The sequence below is a fragment of the Macrotis lagotis genome, chromosome X, assembly GCF_037893015.1.
Source record: "Macrotis lagotis isolate mMagLag1 chromosome X, bilby.v1.9.chrom.fasta, whole genome shotgun sequence".
NCBI classification, from domain to species: Eukaryota; Metazoa; Chordata; class Mammalia; order Peramelemorphia; family Peramelidae; genus Macrotis; species Macrotis lagotis.
In genome coordinates, this window is record NC_133666.1 from 502116529 (window position 1) to 502137605 (window position 21077).

A 21077-nucleotide genomic window follows, 5' to 3' on the forward strand; every position below is an offset into this window, starting at 1 on the left:
TTTATATATTGACTAAAAATAGTGGAGGGAGTCAAAATCCCCACTCTAAATATTCTCCCTCTTCTATTTAGAAACTGGAACAAAGTATCTTATTTAGAATGAAATTATATTGATTTTCTAATGCAGAAGCCCTTAAAGCCCATTCATGTGACATTATTATATTTATTATACTCATTTGGTAATCTGGGTTACATTATAGTCATAAATAAATAATGAATTTTATATATGCGGCCCTTGATAAGTTTTTGTTGGGTGATATGACCCAGGAGAGCTAAAAGCTAGACACCCATGCTCTGCTATAAAAAAACTATAGCATAGTTTTTTTTTAATCAATAAATTTGAGATATTCTTTTCTACCTTATGTTTAGTAATTCTTTCAGAAGAATATTATAAATACTTTTCAAAGTGGAGTTAGGAGCATCTATTACAAAATTTAAAATGTTTTATCAAGAGTCCACTTCGGTATATTTACTGTGGAGAAATCAAAATCAACATGTTTTGTTTAGCCCAGTTCGGTTTCGAAGAATTTTGAAACATTTTCTAACCAGAAGGCTGAATGTCATAGCTAGATAAACAGAAGAAGTTTACTGCAGAAAATCTGTGGCATATGTACCCTATAATGGTTCCCAATAATTTCTGGCATCTAGATTCCTAATGAGAGCAGTATAGCACATCTGTTCCCAGTAATAATGGTCACTGGTGTGACTGTTTTTCATTCCATGGCAATGGATTATTCACTTACATTTTTGAAAGGTTTCACAAATCCCAAATCATTGTACAGATTTAAAGTATCCTCCGAATGTAGTTGAATGTTCCTAAAATTACTTAACTATTGATACCTACATTTTTTTTTTCTGGAAATGACATGAGGTATCTGTTTTGTTCTTAATTGAAAATCATGATTCTTCTTTTCTGTTGAATACTAATATTAAAAATATTTTCTAATTTAAAACTGTTCAATCTTTATCCAACAGGGAAAATAGTCCAGCAACATTTCCTGATATACAGAGTGCTTTTCCAACAGCCTTGTTCCATCCAACTCCTATCCATCCAAAGTGTCAACCTGGTCCAGAAGTTCGAATTTATGATTCTAACACTGGAAAGCTAATCAGGAAGGGGACTCAGAATTCTGGACAATCTCTGTATATCCAGTCACCAGCTTCTCCTGTCACCTTACCAGTCCATGGGGAGCATTCTTCTTTCAGGTACATTAGTTAGTAAGCCTGGACCAATCAGATTAATTGTCAAAAATTATTTTTTCAAACTCAAAGATTTTGAAAAGTTAATTCATTTATTAAAATTATTATATTATATAATTATATTATTATATAATTATATGTTATATTATATAAAGTATATTAGCATATGAAGTTAAGAAATTTTCCTTTGTTGGCTAGAGAATTTGGGTTGGACCATCTTGACTTCAAACTTAAATAAATGAGGACTGAACCATAATCGATTAATCCATTAATAAATTATACCAGTTTATTTGTCATTGGTATTCAATCACTGAACAACCGCTTACCTCATGATCACAGAATTATAACAATGAGAAACTCCATAATAAAGACTCAAATCTCTTTTGAAACATGATTCAAACAATATTTGTGTCAACATAGTCTCAAAAATTGAAAAATTTTAGCAGCAAGAACAGTAAATCTGAGTGGTTATATCATACCTGGTATCTTCTTGACACCAAAAAAACCCCCAAACATTCTTCCTTTGATCTTTTAAAGGAGAATGTCAAATCAGAATAGTAACCGACCCCCACATGTATTCATAGAGTGTATCCAAAGTAATATTATACTAAATAATATCCTTTACTCTCCAAAAGCAAATCAAAGATAGGTCAGACATTGACTAGCTTAGTTGAAAGCCAGATACTTTATAAAATGTTCATTGCTTATAGCAAGGCATAACAGAATATATTAATGTATTAGTACATTAATGTATTCTTGAGACAACTTGGGGAAATCCAAGTAAAACATTCCCTCTCTATTTCTGTCATATAGAAGAGGGATTAGATTTGTTTTAGGCCAACTGAGAACTATAGGCAGAACTTTCCAGAGACTGATTTGGATTGGTAGGTTGAAAACTTTCTAGCATTTGAGAACTTTCCAAAAAATATCAGTTTCTTCAGGGATTACTGCATTCCCTTCACTTTAGCTCTTTAGGAGTCAGCTGGGTCATTGCAGGGAGGATAGGGTTGAGTTGGATTAGCTAAGCCCAAAGGAATCTTCCAACTTTGGGAATCTGTGATTCTGCATTAACTTCTTCCCTTAGTTTCAGGAAAGATGGTTTGACCAGTATTTGAGGTGGGACACTGAGGCTTCTTGGGAGTGGCTTTAGTTAATCCTGCTTCCTGAATTATGACAGTGTACCCCCTTCCAGAGTTACTTTTCCTTTCTCCCCTTCCTTGCACTACCTACTTCAGTCAAATTACAGGCAGAGGAAGCTGTATGATGCAAGCTGAAGGGAAGTTAACAGAAAGGGAAAATAATACCCTTCACTTATGAATACTTTGTTGCCATCCCCATGAAACCCCATAGTCCTAACCACTGCCATTTCTACAAAGGTGAGACCAAGCACCAAAAATGTTGAACTCTTTCTTGGACAAATACTCACTTTCTTGTATTAATGATTTGTACTTCAGTAAGATAGACCTATTTCCAAATGTTCCCAAAGGGAATGATAGTGGTGCTATCAGTGGAACTTTCTGAAGAAGAAGAGCAGTTGGATCCAGGAATAAGCTCTGATCACCAAGTGGAGAAGGCAGAAGCTACTAAAAAGAAATGTTCTCTAAGCCAAGGAGATATCCCCAAACCTTTCTTTCAAAGTCAATGCTTTGTAGCACTGTTGAGCTAAGACTGGTATGAATATGAATCTGACCATCTGTTTAAGTTTGAAGCAGTCTAGTATCCAAATAGGTCTGCTTGTGTAGAACTTTAACATCTGAGATAGTCATTCTTCTACCTTAGGTTTCATAGGAAGTTCTTTTTGTGTAATAAAATTTGATTTAGATTTGACTTTTCTTTCTCAACAATAATTTAATATTTACTAACTTTTACATAATTAGATTTTACTTCCTGTTGTTTTTCTGATTTAAGTAATTTTGTGTTTTTTCTTTGTCTTTCCTTCCCCATCCCCACCTCCCTTTAAACATTTTTTTGAAACTATGGCTAGTTATTACCTCATCCTTTTTTTAACAGGACAGTCTTTTGATCTCTCTTTTTCTTGCCTTCATTAAAAAAATAGATTTGTTATTTTTGTCTCCTTTTCTTTATAAGTTGTAGAAGTAGCCCTTTCTTGGTCCAAGCAGTATTTTATAATTCTCCTTTAAGCTTTCTAGTATTTTTCCTGAATCTCTGCTGTAATAGAGTGGAACTGATGCCTTGCTTTTGTATGTAAATGATAAGGTTATCAGGAATTTTGAAATAGATAACACAGCAGCATTTCAGTAAGAATAGCTGTAAAGAAAAGATTATTTCAGGTACCTTTTAGATTTTTGAAGGCTTGAAATTGTATTAATGGATTTTCTTGTGGTGGGAGTGGCTACAGTTGGCCAATCCTTTTTTTTAACACTTAATAAATTTTGTGGATTCTTGTAAACTGAACTTGATTCAGAGAGATAATTGAGTGGTTGTTTGTTTTAAAATATAAGCATTATTTGGATAGGATTAATACATTACTGAATTTTGCTAAAGTCATTGTGGTAGGATCCCATATTTTATCTCACTTGTTCCTTTATTGTGCAAACCAATTAACAAGGAAATATTGTGATGATTTTTTAATCAGGTTATTTCCTATCTGTAATCTTTTTTGTTTTCCCATTTTATCCTTCTTGAGAAATATGCTAATTATTATATAGTTTGCATTTATTTACTCAACAAAATTATTCCTTTTTTAAGTTGTTTTTTTTTTTTTTGCAAGGCAATGGGGTTAAGTGGCTTGCCCAAGGCCACACAGCTAGGTAGTTATTAAGTGTCTGAGGCCAGATTTGAACTCAAGTACTCCTGACTCGGGCCAGTGCTCTATCCACTGCGCAACCTAGCCGCCCCCTCAACAAAATTATTCTTTAGGAAATAAAGTTGCTTTAATATTGTAGTAGGGGTCAAAAACCCATGAAAAAGGTTTTTTTTAAATCCACTTGCCTTTTCATGTGTACTCTTAACAGTATTAATTGATCTGATGTGTTTTTCCCCCCATTTTCTCATGCTATTAGGTAAAACATTTTGTATGATAGAAACAAAATAATGTAATTAAATATTTGGGGGGAGAAATATGTTATCCTATGTTTGTAATTCCCATCTGCTAAATGAGTAATAAGAAAATGCCTAATTAATTAAACTAATTAATTAAAAATTCAATGTATGGGAGAGAATTAATGTATAATAAAAATAGTTTTTACAATGAGTTTGGCAGGATTGCTAGAAATTCAAAATGATTTAAAAAAAAACCTGAATGCTGATGGTAGATATTGAGATCTCATTGATACATTCTATTTTGAACAATGAAGAATTTCATTATTAAAAAGTTTGATTTTATGTTATCCCATTGTTTACCTTTAAAATATTAACATCTGTGACTTTTTAGTCCCTGCATTAAGGCTTCTGACATTAATAGTAAAGGACAATGAAGTTGTACCAGATGCCATTTATGTTTTGTTTTTATTGTGTGAAGTTTGAATAGTTGCCCAAGTCAGTGACTTTTTCATCTGTGCAATCAATTTCAAACTACTAAGGAAGAAGGTAGCCAAGAATGATATTAGCAGCTATCATTAAATTATCATTGAGTGCCAAATAATTAATACAATAAAAAGTTAGAGGTAAGACTGCAACAGGATCAAAGAATAAATTGAAGCTAACAATCTTAAATTTGGTAAAGCTGAGCAGAAATTGTATGTTGTCTACTTTAGAACTAGGAAGTACCTCAGAGACCAGTCCCTTCCTTTTATTAGATGAGGAGACTGAGGCCTAGGGAGGTTATAGTTACTCAAGTAGCAGAATTCTGACAAGAAATGGAATTCAAACTCAGATCTTCTGACTCACGGTAATGAGTTCTTGTGCTCACAAATTCCATTCTTCATTTACAGGATAGGGGGGGAATGCTCTAGATAACAAGCAGTTCTTATAAAACAGGGATAAACTGCTATGATCGACTGCAGCTCAACCAGTCAACAATGTATCATTACAACTCCAGAAGCTAACATGATCATAAGCTTTCATTCAGTATGGGAGGTATAGTTTCCAAAATGAGTAAAGTAAGGATTTCCCTGGTCAGACTACATCTGGAGAATCAAGTTCCATTATGTTTCATGATTAGTTAATAAACCATTTAAAAAAAATTTTTTTCAGGTCTGAATTCTCTCCCTTCAATTTCCCTCTCTTACCCTTTGAGAAATCAAGAAAAACAAAATCCATTACAATTATGTATGGTCAAATCAGAAAATTCCCATTGTTAGCTATGAAACCTCTTCCCTTACCACCAAAATAAAAGTATGCTTCTGTACTCTTTAGTTCATCACTAATTATAGCTGGTCATTGTGTTGATTAGAATTCATAACTCAATTATTTGTCTTTATAATATTATTGTCATTGTATAAATTGTTATGCTGGTTCTTTCTATCATTTTGAATCACCTCACAAAAGCCTTCCCTGATTCAACTCCTTTCTTATTTCTAAGAACAGAAAAGTATTCCAAGACATTATTATACTTTATCTCATTTAGCCATTCTCCTATCAATGGGTGCTCCACTCCCTAAGTTTTCAATTCTTTGCTACCACAAAAATAATTACTATGATTACTTTTGAACATATGTAATCTTGTCCCCTTTCTTTGATTTCTTGAGAGAAATAGAATGAGTAATGGTTTGTGGCATCAAAAGATATCCATTGTTGAAAGGGTTTGGGTCACAGTGCCAAATTGCTGTCCAAAATGGCTAGACTGGTTCATACCTTCACCAGCAGTGCATCAAAGTAATACTTTTTTCCACATCCTTAACAGTATTAGTCCTTTCCCTTTTTTGTCACTTTCTCCAATCTGATGGGTATGAGGTAGTACTTAAGAGTATTTTTCTCTAATTTTCAAATTTTTCTAGTTTTTAGTGATTTAGACCATTTTTTCATAAAGATACTGATCTGAAAGCTGCTAATCCATAGCCATTGGCCACTTATCATTTGGGGTAATAGCTCTTATTTTATGAATTTGATTCACTTTTTTATATATACCTTAGATAAGCCCATTATTAGAGGTTACTTGCAACAAATTTTTTTTTGCCAATTTTCTACTTCTAATTTTAGCTGTATTAGTTTGTTCTTATAAAAACTTCTAAATTTTAAATAATTAAAAGGGTCCATTCTATCTCTTATGAACTTATTTTTTAAAAATTATTACCTCTTCCCTTTTCCCTAGATATACAGTTAATTTCTTCCATGCTCCCCTAATTTGCTTAAGATGTTACCCTGTAAGTCTAAGTCACAATTATTTGGAGCTTGTCTTGGTATGTAGAATGAAATCTTCTTTCAAACTGCTCTCCATTTTTCCCAATAGTTTTTCCTCAAATAATGAGTTCTCTTCCGAAGAATTAGGATCATTGGGTTTATCGAGCTTTAGGACACTATGCTATTTTGCTTTTGTATGTTATATACCCGAAATGTCTTATAAATTAATCTTTCTGTTTATGATCCAATATGAAATTACTTTAATGATTATGACTTTGTTATGTATTTTGAGTTCTGGTACTCACAGCCTCCCTTCCTTCCTTTTTTTTCCTTTTCATTCTTTTTTTTTTTTTTTTTTTTGCAAGGCAAACAGCGTTAAGTGGCTTGCCCAAGGCCACACAGCTGGGTACTGAATTTGAACCCAGGTACTCCTGACTCCAGGGTCGGTGCTTTATCCACTATGCCACCTAGCTGCCCCTCTTTTCATTATTTCTATGGATATTCTTGACCTTTTGTTTATCAGGATGAATTTTGTTAATATTTTTTTCTAGCTCACCGAATTATCTTTTGGTAGTTTGTTCAGCATTGAATAAATAAATTAATTTTGATAATATTATGGATTTTATTATACTGGCTTAACTTACTCAAGAGCAATTAATATTTTTCCATTTATTTACATCTGTATATAGAGTTTTGTAATTGTGCTCATATAGTTACTCTGTGTGTTTTGGTAGGTATACTCCCAGGTATTTTATATGCTTGTTTTTTTATGCAATTTCTCCTTTTTGTCTCTTCCTACTAGAAATGGAAGTCATTTATGTAGATGTATTTTATATTGTGTAGCTTTGCTGGAGTTGTTAATTAATTGAAAGTGTTCTTTCTTTAAGTTAACTTTCTAGGCTTCTCAAAGACATCATAGCTGCAAAAAATGTATAAATTTTTTCCCTCTATTTTTATCTTTCAATTTCTTTTTCTTCTTGCTATATGTATATCATTTCTAGTACAATATTGCAAAATAATGATGATGATAGCCCTGCTTTACTCGTAGTCTTATTGGAAAGATGTCCATTATCCCTATTGTTTGCTCTTAGTTTTGGGTAGATAATTTGAATTATGTTATAGTTTTTCTGATTTTGAACCAATTCTACATTTTTGTTATAAATCCAGCCAAGTCGCAGTATATTATTTCTACAATTTATTGCTATTGTCTTCTTGCTAATATTTTATTTAAAATATTGTCAATGTTCATTAAGGAAATTGGTCTATAGTTTGCTATTGTTTTCTTGCTAATAATTTATTTTAAGTGTTTATATCAATATTCATTAGGGAAATTAGCCTATAGTTTTCTTTCTCTGTTTTAACTCTTCCTGATTTAGGTATCAAGACCATATTTGTATCTTCCCTTTTTTTTTTAAACTTTTTTCCCCCACCCTATTTCCTTCTTGGGTAAGGTGTATTTCTGTACTCAACACTATGTATCTGTATTCTTATCTCTTGACCAATTCAAATGAAAGTACTAAAAGCACCTCCCTTCCCTTTCTTGTTTTATAGACTTCTACCTTTTCACTGCACATTCTTCCTCTGATTTCCCTTCTCTCCAGATGTATGCTGCTACTCTACCATTTCTATTCTTTCTTTAAAATCATTAGAACATAACAGAATCACAGAATCACTTCTAGGTTTTCTTTTTTTTTTTTTAATTTTTATTAAAGATATTATTTGAGTTTTACTTCTAGGTTTTCTAATTAAACTCCCTCTATGATCTCTGATGATAATATAGTTTTTAGAGACTATCTGTATTATCCCTTATAATAATGTAAATCATTTAATCCCAATTAGTACTTTAAAGTTGTTTGTTCATATTTCTCTTTTTATGTATCTCATGTATATATTAAATTTTCTACTCTTTTTATGAGGAATACTTGCATGACTTCTGTTTCATTAAAGGTCTGTTTTTCTTCTTCTATAAACTTATACTCATTTTGATTTAAAGTCTTTTTCTGAAATCGTCCTGCTTGTTATCTCTTATAAAATGATAGTATTCCATCAAAATCATGGACCACAATTTTTTTCAACCAACCTCTAATTGATGAACAGCCCCTTGATTTCCAGTTCTTTTCCACCACAAAAAGAGCTATTATCAATATTTTTGTACATATATGTCCTATCAATTAATCTTTTGGGATATAGGCCTATTCGTGGTTTTACCAAGTCAAATTTTATAGCCCTTTAGGCTTAATTCCAAATTGTTCTCCAGAATAGTTGACTTTACAACTCCACCAAAAATTCATTGCTGTCCTGTTTTTCCCTACATCCCCTTTAGAATTTGTTGTTTTTCTTTTCTGTCATGTTAACCCATCTGATAGCTATGAAGTAGTACCTCACTTAGTTTCATTTGCTCTCTCAGTAATGGGGCAATTAGGTGGCACAGTGTCTAGATTGCTGACCTGAAGTTGAGAAGACTCAACTTCCTGAATTCGATTCTAGTATCCAGTACTTATTAGCTATGTGAATCAGGGCTAGTCACTTAATCCTGTTTACTTCAATTTCCTCATCTGTAAAAATGAGATGGAAAAGGAAATGGCAAACTGCTCCAGTATCTTTGCCAAGAAAACTTCAGTGGGTTCATGAAGAGTCAGACACAACTGAAATCAACTGAACAATTGCAAAGTGAGTTGTGATTTAGAACATTTTAAAAACATTATTATTTTTGCTTTGGGTTTTGGTTTTTTAGGTTTTTGTAAGGCAGTGGGGTTAAGTGACTTGGCCATGGTCACACAGTTAAGTAAGAAGTGTCTGAGGCCAGATTTTTAACTCCAGTTCTCCTGAATGCTCTATCCACTGCACATATGTAGTTGCCCTCTGTGAATGTGTTTTTGTTTTTTTGGGGTTTTTTGCAAGGCAATGGGCTTAAGTGGCTTGCCCAAGGCCACACAGCTAGGTAATTATTGTCTGAGGCTGGGTTTGAACTCAGGTACTCCTTACTCCAGGGCCAGTGCTCTATCCGCTGCGCCACCGAGCTGCCCCATACAACTTTCAAATACATATTACCTTCTCTTCACATACACAGCCACCACTCTAGGTCAGACCTCCACCACTCTAGATCAGACCCTCACCACTTCTTCCTGGACTGTTCCAAAAACTTTAAATTGTTCTCACTGTCTCAAGTCTCTCCCCATTCTAGTCTATCTTCCACTTTTTGCCAAAATAATTTTCCCAAAGTGAAAGTCTTACCATGTCATGCCTTGTTCAGTGGCTCTCTATCCCTTCTAGAGTCACATGCAAGACATCCATTTAGTATTTCAAGTTTTTTTTATAACCTGATTACTTCCTTCCTTTGCAGTTTTCTTAAATTTCATTTCTTTTCACACAGAATACAAATCAGCTACTCTTACCTACTTGCTTTTTTTTGAGTTTGATATACCATTTACCTTCTTTGTACCTTTTCACTGGCTCTGCTGCATGTTTAGAATGTTTTGCCATTGTCATCTCTTGTCTTTTAATTTTCCTTGTTTCTTTTCAAGATCAAGCTCCAATTCCACTTTCTGCAACAGACCTTAGACCCAGTTGTTAATGTCCTCCCCCATGTTGTTTTTCAGCTATTCCTTATATATCTTTTATGTGTCTTTCTATTTGTATGTTTTCTACCCTACTTAGAATGTGAGCTCCTTAAGGACAGAGATTATTTCTGCCTTTCTTTGTACCCCTGGACTTAGCATTGTGTCTGGCACATGCAGCCTCTTTGTAGACTGTTTGCCTGTGCTCTTTGTCTCTTTGGAGTAGTTTCCTTAGTAGTCCTGAGGATTTATTTTCTAGGTCATAGACTGGTTTGGGATCTTCATTAAGTTTCATTCTTTTCTATGTTTTCTATGTTGATGAAACTGGATATCTTGGACTGTTGATAAACTGAATTATATCAGAAGTAAAAGACTAGAAGGTGAAGGAAGGAGAATCAGGAGATGGATGTTTTCAAATATATGAAGTTGTTCAAGCTTTCTTTATGTATCTCAAGAACCTAACAGAGAAATTTGCACATAGTAGGCTTTTAGTAAATTGAGCCATTTGTGAGAAGGCAAAGTTGGAGTAATATTATTGTTGGATCCATAAGAAATAATTTCTTACTGATTAAGAATATCTAAAATTTACTTTGAATAATACTTTGATAAGTGGTAGGTGGCATCAGTTTTCTGGCAAAGGCTGAATGATCTTTTTTTATCTGTAATATTTTTAAGTGTTGAGTATTGTATTGAGTCAATTGACCTCTGATTCAAAGATTCTAGATGCTGATTTTTCTGATGAAACATTTGTTTTTAAACGAAGTAAGCTTAAGTTTATTTACCAAAGACTAATAAATCAGTCTAATATTAACCAATTGTAAGCGAAAATAGCAGCCACTTTCTAAGAATGATGGTGCTGTTGATGATGGGGAAGTTTCAAAGAGGGTATGATTTTGGGTTTCCATTTTTGAATTGTGATTAAATTTGAGATAACTTTAGGAATTCCATGTGGGAATGTTCAGCTGGCAATTGGTAACATTATACTAGTGTTTAAAGGGGTTAGGGCTGAGATTCACTTCTATAAAGATAATGCTTGATCTCCTCCCAGGAGAAGATTAGGTTACTAAGAAAGAGCAATTACAGAGTAGAGAGGTCCTAGAATGAAATACTAGAAAGCCAAACTCAGGGATGGAAGGATGATTTAGCAAAAAGAAAAAAAAAAAGTGAAGAGAAGTCAGATGGGTAGAAGGAGAACCAAGGAGCAGTGTTGCAAGAATGTTCAGGAGGTGGAAAATAGTGTTAAAAGCTCCAGAGTGGTAGGTTATGTGAGACACTACTGAGTTATAAATAAGTTATTAATCTTAACTAGTGGAGGGGATTTCCACTTGAGAAGGCTTCCTATTCTGTTGAAATAACAGAGCTGTGTTTACTACAGGATGGATACCAGAGGAACTAAAGGAATTAGTGGATGAGAAGAAAAGTATAAAAATTTTTGCCAGACAGATGAAGTATTACTGGGAGATCTCTGAATAGAACTTCTGTACTTTAAAGAAAGGGAGTCATTCTAGATTTGCTTCTGATAGTGCATAGTAACTGATAGTATTAGAAGCATCTTTGTCAAAGATAGTATGATATAATGAAAAAATGCTAGATGATTTGGAAAAATTGGATTTGAAACCCAGCTATTTTACTGAGTAGTGTAACTATGGTTTCTTTATTTGCAAAATGAGGGTGATGGTCCAGGTATTCTACTTCAGGATTGTTACAAGGAAAGATTTTTAAAACTGCAAAGTATACAAATGAATTACTATTATTATTACAATTATTTCATAATAGCTTTTATATTTGGTCTTTTGGAAGAAGAAAAGAAATTTTAACAAAATGTGTATAAAGTACTTTATTGGCAACCAGTACAAAAATATGCCCCATATCAAAAAAGATTAGAAACTACAATAGCTTGAATAATTGGTAATGTTTTTTATATGCTGTTGTTTGGGGTTTTATTAGCAGAGATATTGGAGTAGTTTGCCATTTCCTTTTCCAACTAATTTTACAGGTGAGGAACTGAGGCAAAGGGGGTTATGTGACTTGATATTGAAGTTGGATTTGAAATCAGATCTTCCTTACTTTAGACCTGGTACTCTGTCTGTTGTGCCATCTTTACACATGCACACAGTATACATATTTTAGGCAAGTTTATCCAGAAGGGTAAGGAGATTCAGAGTTAGCCCCCCCCAAAAAAAAAAAATAAGAGAGAGAGAGAAGGCAATATTTGGTCAGTCATTTCCCAATTGATGACCATCCCCTCAGTTTCCATTTATTTCTAAAAGACCTGCTGTAAGTATTTCTGAACATTGAGGTCTTTTTCCTCTTTGATCCCTCAGGGTTACAGACCTAGCAATGGCATTGCTGAGTCAAAGAGTATGCACAGTTCCGCAGCCCTTTGGGCAGTGTTTTAAGTTGTTCTCCAAAACTTTTGGATCAGTTCACAGCTTCACTAGCAGTGCATTACTTTATCTTTTTCTACATCTTATCTAGCATTTGACATTTTTCCATTTGCCTTTTTTTAGAATAATTTGAGAGCTGTGAGGTAGTTTCTCTTGAGTTGTTTTCAAGTGACTTAGAGCATTTTTTCATGTGATTATTGATAACTTTGATTTCTTCTTCTGAAAGCTGCCTGTTTATAGCCTTTGATCTTTTATCTAATGGCTCTTAATTTTTGTTTAAATTTGACTCAGATCCCTATATATTTGAGAAAGAAGATGTTTATCAGAGGAATATGTCATAAGATATTCCTTGTTTCCTTTTTTATGGGTTGTATTTTGTCAGAATCTTTATGTGCCTCTCTTGTATACTCATACAACATTTGTTGTTTTAATTATTGATATGTTAATTATGTTTATGGTTTTTTTATAATTAGAAAACTAGTCTGGCATTCCTGGTATTTTTAAATCCCAACCTGGTCATAATGATCCTTTTAATATATTGCTAGTATTTTGTTTAAAATTGTTGTATGATTAGAAAAAATTGGTTTGTAGTTTTTGTTTTTCTTGATTTAGGTATCAAAGCCAAATTTGTATCACAAAAATAATTTGAAAAATATTTTTCTAACTGTTTACATAGTATTAATAAATAGTTTTTTATATGTTTGGTAGAATTCACTTGTAAATCCATCTGGTTATAGGAATTTCTTTTTTTTTCTCCACTTAGGGAACTCATTTATGGTTTGTACAGTTTCTTTTTCTAAGAATGAGTTACCAAAGTACTCTTCCCCCCCACTTCTGTTAATCTGGCCATTTATATTTTTTGTAAATATTCATCCATTTCATTTAGGTTGTCAGATTTATTGGAACATAATTGGGCATAATAGTTCCTAATGATTACTTTAATTTCATCTTCATTGATTTTCACTTTGATATTGTTAAATTGGTTTTCTATATTTTTAAAATTAAATTAGCCAGTCGTTTACCTATTTTATTGTATTTTTCCACATAAAACCACTCCTAGTTTTTTTATCCAGTAATTTTTTTCCCTTTACTTTCAATTTTATTAACCTCTCCTTTGATTTTTCAGGATTTCTCTTTGGTACTTATTAGGATTTTTTCATTTTGGGGGGGGTTGTAACTTTTTTTATAGTGACATACCCAATACATTATTTACTCTTGCTCTCTCATTTATTGACATAAGCTTTTAGAGATACAAATTTTCCTCAACTGTTGCTTTGATTGCATCCCATAAATTTTGGTTTGTTGTCTCATTGTTTTCATTATCTTTAATGAAGTTGTTGATTGTTTCTGTGATTTGTATTTTGACTCACTTATTCTTTAGTATTTAGATTATTGAATTTTTAGTCTATGCTTCTATGGTTCTTTATTGAATATAGGGTTTGGGTTATTTTGGCCTTATGATTTGAAAAGGGTGCCTTTAATATTTCTGCTTCTTTGCATTTGCTTGTAGGGCTTTTATGCTCTAATACAAGTGTCAGTTTTTGTGTTCTCCAGAGGTCAGTCATATCTAAATTTTCTAAAACTTTCTTCAACTTCTTTTTTATTTAAAAGTTAGATTTAGCTATATTTAAGGAGGGGTAAATTGAGGTGTCCTACCAGTTCAATTTTACTATCTCTTTCCTGTAATTCAAGAATTTGGGATGCTCTGCCATTTGGTACATAGATATTAATATTGCTTCACTTTCTGGTACTTTTAGGAAAATACAGTTTCCACAATTATATCTTTTAGTTAGGTTTATTTTTTTATTTTATTTTTTTGTCTGCAAACATGATTGCTTTCTCATCTTTTTTTTTCCAACTTCAGATGAAGCTTAGTAGATTCTGCTCCAGGTTCTTATTTTAATTCTGTGTATATATTTTTGTTTTCAAATGTGTTTCTTTTAAGTAACATGTTGTTGATTCTGGTTTCTAATCTATTCTGTTATCCTATTTTGTAAATGAGTTCATCTTATTCATAGTCACAGCTGTATTTGGTAACCATGTGTTTCTCTTTCCTACTCTCTTCGTTATCCTTCTCTTTTTTGACTTTTTCCCCTCTCCAAAAATTTATTTAGCTTTTGATCATTATCTTACTTAATTTATCATAATATATTTTTAAGAAAGATTTTATTTATTTTGAGTTTTAAAATTTTTTCCCCATTATTGCTTCCCTCCCCCCACCCCTACAGAAGGCATTCTGTTAGTCTTTACATTGTTTCCATGGTATGCATTGATCTCAGTTGAATATGATGAGAGAGAAATCATATCTGTAAAGTAAATCTATTACCATATACCTCTACCATTATTCTTAGCCTCTTCCCCTCCTGCTTCTCTATTATGTAAATTGAGTTTCTTTGCCCAATTTTGTGTGTGTGTGTGTGTGTGTGTGTGTGTGTGTGTGTGTGTGTGTGTTTTTCCTTTGAACCAGGTTAAATGAGAATTCAAGTATTTAAATGTTGCCTGTTCTCCCCCTTCCAATTTTCTTTCTATTTTAAAGTCTTTCTTGTGAGATAGTTTACCATTCTTCTTCTTCCTTCCCCCTTCTCTCAGTGCATCCCACATTTTTACCCTTTTATTCTTTTTTTTTTTGAGGTTATCCCAGAATAATAGACTTACAACCATACTCTTTATCTAAGTTATTTATGTCACCATTTATCATTAATTCTCTTTTAATTTTTCTTTTATTCATGGTTTCCTCTTAAGTCTTGTGTTTGAATGGCAGATTTTCTATTCCATTCTGGTTTTTTTAAATTTCAATTTTCCCCCTATAGTATTGTGTTCAGTTTTGCTGGATACTAATTTTTTGCCTTTCAGAATATCATGTTCCAAAACCTGTACTCCTTTATCCTGTTAACCTCTCAAACTTATGTGATCCTGACTATGACTATGTGGCATTTGAATTCTTTTTTTCCTCACTGTTTTATTTTCTTCTTTATATTGGAGTTCTGGGATTTGATTGTGATATTCCTAGGATTTTTCATTTTAGGATCTCTTTTCATGAGGTAATCATTGGATTCTTTCTGTTTCTACTTTGCCCTTTGGTTCTGTTATCTAAGCCATTTTTCTTTTTAATCTCTTGCAATGTTTATGTCTATGTTAGATAACAATTAGATCACAAAGTTCCTTTACTGATCCTTTACTAAACATTTATTTGAAAGTGTTTGTAGGTTACAAAGCATAATACAGGGTGGAGTTTTGAAAACAGTGTTAGAATGACTTTTCAGGATACCACATTTTTATTAATATGCTCTAAAGATTTTGTTGTCTTTTTCAAAAGCGGTCACATTGTTGGCTCATATTAAGTACTAAGAGTAAAGCAAGTTTACAATAAAACTTTAGCTGAAAATAAGTCTTTAATCAAAATAACATTTTTGCAAGTACAGGATAGGAAGAAATGTGTTTTTATTAAGATCTTAATGGTTCCCTGCTGAGAAGGTTTTCAGTCATAAACTCAGTGTGTTGTTATAGGAGAACAGATAGAAGCATATGTTATCCCTGTTCTTAAGGATTCTACTATGTAGGAATACATGAGGAAAAAGCAAATAAAGTAAGACTAGGGATAAGCAAATGCCAGTTTATGAGAAAGGCAAAACTGCAGGAGATCAGAGAAGGGGAAAATTATTGAAGACTGTAGTAATTAGGAAAGCCTTTATTGTAGAGCTGAACCTTGAAAAAAAGGACACATTTATTACAATAGATAATAAGGAAAGGGGAAGGCTTCTAAGGGAAGGGAATAGCCTGAATCTGTTCATAAGACATTGAGATTAGATGATTGAATTAGACTGGAAGCTAACTACATATTGCATGGTAGGAAATAAAATCCATTCGTTTGGGGTCATATCCTGGAGGATGGTGAAAGTGAAGGTAAACAAAATTGATTAAAAAATTAAGAATAATCCAATTTTCTTGAAAGAAAATAGTAGTCTAGTATATACAAGATTTTACATAATTTGCAAAGTACTTTTCTCATAAAGACTGTGAGGTTGGTAATAAGAGAATAATCCTTATTTTAAAAAAAATAAAACTGAGTCTCTGAAAGGTTAAGTGATTTATCCATCAGAACATATCTTGAGGTGGACTGTAACAGATTTCCCAGTTCCAAGTCTGATGCCATTCATGATGCCATGCCATTTCTAAGATAATGCTGGAAAACTGGAGGATTTATAATGCCATAATTCAAGTTTATTTAATATGTAGGAAGAAGCCACTAAAGGATTTTTGAATAAAGCAGTGATATGAAAGCAGTGCATTAAGAAGATGACTCAGATGGCAACATGAACAATGATTTGGAGATGAGATAGAATTATTTATGTCAGAGAACATTAGTATGGATATTGTCTTTTATAAATATTACTACTACTAAAAATATCTCTCACAGAACATTTAGGAAATCCTTCTCAGATTCTCATAAGACCATACTTATGGTCTGCCATAGCTAGTACAAGTGCTAGACCCAGGGTAAATATCATGCTGTTTTTTAAAAGTAGATTTTTGAAAGGTTACATGTCATTTATCTGTTTATGGGACAAAGGAACACAAAGGGGACTCAGAAGTACCTATGTCTCTTCAGAAACAAAAAGGGTTTTTTATATAGTTATAATCACAAGCATTTGTAATTTGTATATGTTGTAAATTTCTAAAAAGAAAATTTATCTTGATTACTTACATGTTTTATTCTTGTTTCTAAATGTTAAAATCCCTCTAGTGATGTATTTGTTTTTTTGTATTTTTCTCTTGTCAATTATGCCTTGCCATGCCTCATCCTAGCATGTAATCCTCAGTTTTTGAAGGTTTTCAAAGTAGAAGTCAAGTTCTATTAAAAGTGGAATGAATTTGGGTATAGCCTAAGAAGAAGCATATTTCAATGTAACTTTCCAAACATCAACCTAGTTTAGTTTGAGAAGTTTATTAACAGAAGGGTGGTCCCTAGGAGATAAGTTATTTCTGCTGTAGCAGTTCATTGAAAAATAAGCTTAAGGCTTCAGATCTCTGATCACTGCAGTGATCAATCCTTACTGGAGAAGACTGATGATGAAGCATGCTTTGGCACTGTTCACAATGAGGATGTCGATCAGGGATGCGAGTTTTCAGACATGGCCACTGGATCAATGAATTTTGTTTGGTGGCACAGTGGATAATTTGTTGGAGTCAAGAAGATTTTTCTTCCTGAGTTCAAATCATACCTCAGACATTTACTACCTGTGTGACCATAAATTTCTGTTATATTCTTAAAGATATTATGAAATTTTGTATTTCTGTTGTTTTAAATCTTTTTTGTTCTTCATATATTGAAATATTTTTGTTTGCTTAAGTTAATAATAAAGAATGTTTAAGAAAAAATTTTGAAGTCTAAAGCTTAGATTGTGAATTACATCAGTAGAGAGGGAACGTTGAGATGTAGATCTTGCAGCATTTTTCCCAATATTGATGTTTTAAAAACATAGATCTTGAACTTTATTCAGTATCTTGTACTTTGAATAGTGGCAAATTAAGAACATTACATATCTATAAAATGTAATGCTTGTGAAATTTAATTTCTGATTTATTATTCTTATAATACAATATATTGTTATCTTAAAATATTTTGAGGTCTGAATTATGTGTAATTAAGATGAATTTTGAAAATAAATCTGTTATTAATATTTTTCTAGCATGAAACCTATGCTTTTGACTATATTCTTTTTCTTTGGTCAAAATCAAGAGCAAAACACAGGCATGTTGTCATAAAACATATAGAAAACATACAGCTTAATAAAAAAAGCATTTGACTCATTCAGCTATACTTGGAAATAAATGGCAATAAACTATAGAATTACAAAGATTCATGAGAGAAAATAATTAAGTGTTGTCTGAAAACAGACTTGCAGATGGTATGCTGAACTTGAGTAAAGTAAAAAATAAGACAGTGTGTTCAACTTGGATAGCACTAATAATACAGCAGAAGATAACAGCAGATTTGTTCCAAAATGTGTATAATTTACATGTGAAAAGTAGTTTTTCAGTTTCAAGTGACATGGTATAAAGAGGCAAAAATGTTTCAGTTACTGGAAGTTTCTGTTGAGAAAAATTTGTACAATCAGGCTGAAATTTGCACAAGGAGTATAATATATTGTATAAGTTTCATCTTTTTAATTGGAAGTTTGATTTATGTCAAGGTGACATTTCAAAATTTTTAATGCCTATAGTGAGATGTTCATTTGAATCATTTCTGTATTGTGGTGTAGGGTAGCTACTACTGCCTTTAGTGAGATGTTCATTTGAAATTTTTACTCTATTGTGATGTAGTCAAACAACAAACATTCTAAGTTCTCTCACTAGAACAGACATTGTGCTGTTTTCACATTTATTGTGGTCCATCAGATGGCAAAATATAGAGAATGCTGTATTTGGAGGTAAGGATCTGTCTCTAAACCTTTATTTTCTCCACCGGTCTCATGGAACTAATGCTATTTTCAGTCTGTAGAACTAGAGAAAAATCCTATGTGTTTCAATTCTTACTTCTAAAATCCTACATGTTTATCCAAAATGAAAGAACTCATGCTCCAAATTTCCATGAACAAATTTGTTAGAATTGAAACATAGTCTATCCTCAGGAGACCTGGAAAATCAGAAAGCTACTCTTAGCCAAGTCTAAAACTCTCACTTGTCCTTCATTAATTGTTTAGGTGACTAGTTGCCTATAATGGCATCTCATCTTAACATTTTTTAATGTTGGAAAGGTCATAACTCTGATATTGTGCCACTTTTTCTTGTTTCCTAGTGTGTCTGAGGTAGTTTTTAGTATTACTGTAAGGTGGTATATCATCTCTGCTCCCACTATATACATTGGGATCCTTGAGCATAATATTTTAGGGGCCCAACTAAGGAAGAGTCTGACTTTGCTCGTGGTTGACGTATTTGGTTTGTACTCATAGAAAAAGGAGTCTGTTCTTATGGCCTGGGCTGTTCAACACAAATCATTCAGCTGTAAATTTCCCAGAATCTTTCATCTCACAACAGTACCTAGAGTCATAGTAGGCACTTTAAATTTATAAATTCTTAATGAGTGATCAATCCTTCTGCATAGTTTCTTATAAGGAGCTTCCTGGCAAAAGAAAGAACACAGATAGCATGGTCTAAGATTCCAGCTAATTGACAGGTCTCTCCTACAACATTTTTTTTTAACATCTCCTCTCTGACTATAGAATTTTATGATATAATAGAAATGTTTTTGTGGAGGCTTTGAATCAGCCTAATTTCATTCTCAATGTATGTCAAAAATTTTTTATTTGTTATTGGTCTTTCCTGATGAATGCTTCAATGAATCTTGATCATATCAGTGTGAGAATTCTGTCTACTGTTACATATAACAGTTCCATCTTTTTCTTATCTTTTGCTTTTATCTACATAATGATGTTTATGTATTTAAGTTATAATGGTAAGCTCATTGTAATGATTAAAACTGCATTTGAACAATGATAGTTCTTGCTTATGATTATTATATATTTTTTTCTTTATGATATAATTCAAAGACTGTGGGTTTCCTAATTTATCCCATGACAAACTGTAGTAGAATTCTACTTGCTAGAAAATTATATTGAAAAGAAATTTTAGATACATGTAGAGGACAATTTAGAGCATGTGGATTTAGAAGGAATTTGGAGAAAAATAATTTTACCTCTAATGGCCAGCTCTCTGTTGTTTAACTTGTTTACATATATTCTTTCTTTTGATGATGGTTTGCTCTGTAATTTTCTATCACTTTAATATTATTACTTCTAGCACATTATAGAGGACCAAAACTAATGTAATAAAGCTGTTGCTTCATCATATTCCATCTTGCTCTCAGCTGGTCCAGGGTGGTTTATATGAACTGATTCAGTTGGTGATACTAAATATACTTTTACTTCTCAAAACTGTTTTTATTCATTTCACTCAATATTTCTCAGTTACCTGTAAAAAATTAAATAGTCTTAATTTTGGATTTCAAATTGTCTATTTCCATATCTACTTCCTGCCTACTTCTCCCCCCGCCCCACTTAAAGGCAAATATTTTGATTTCTATGTGTGATCATAGCAAACATTTTCATATTAGCGCAATTGTTTAAAACTATACACATTCACACACATACACAAATGAAATAAAACAAAATAAAGTTTAAAAAAGCTCATTTCTATCTGTATTCAGAGTTCATAAATTCTCTTTCTGAATGTATAAAGCATTTTTTGTCATGGGTATTTGCGGATTTTTTGGATTATCTTATTGATGAAGTAGCTGAAATTTTCATAATTGATCATCTTTATGATTTTGAAATTCCAGTGTATATATTGTTTTCCTGACTTCACTTTGCATCAGTTCATAAGTCTTCCCAGATTCCTCTGAAATCATTCTGCTTGACATGTCTTACAGTGCAATAATATTCTATCATAATAACATATCACAACTTGTTCAATCATCCCTCAGTTGATGGACAGCCCCTCAATTTCCAATTCTTTCATGGTAAAGCATTATTTTGTGTAAATACATCCTTTTTTCCTTTAGTTTGATGTCTTTAAGATACAGATATAATAGTGATAGTGCTTGCTGATATACAACTCCACCAACAATGCATTGATGTCACAATGCATTGGTGTCTCAATTGCCCCACATCTTTGCCAGCATTTGTCATTTCTAA

General features: G+C 32.4%; 1 protein-coding gene across 2 annotated transcripts in view; it reads left to right on the forward strand.

The window, feature by feature from the left end:
* Nucleotides 1-21077, forward strand: part of CTDP1 (CTD phosphatase subunit 1) — a 155624-nt gene that overhangs the window by 55193 nt on the left and 79354 nt on the right. For both annotated transcript variants that reach the window (XM_074204321.1, XM_074204319.1), the window contains exon 10: nt 975-1205. In XM_074204321.1, coding sequence (XP_074060422.1) covers nt 975-1205 — 231 coding nt within the window. The remainder of the gene's footprint in view (nt 1-974; nt 1206-21077) is intronic.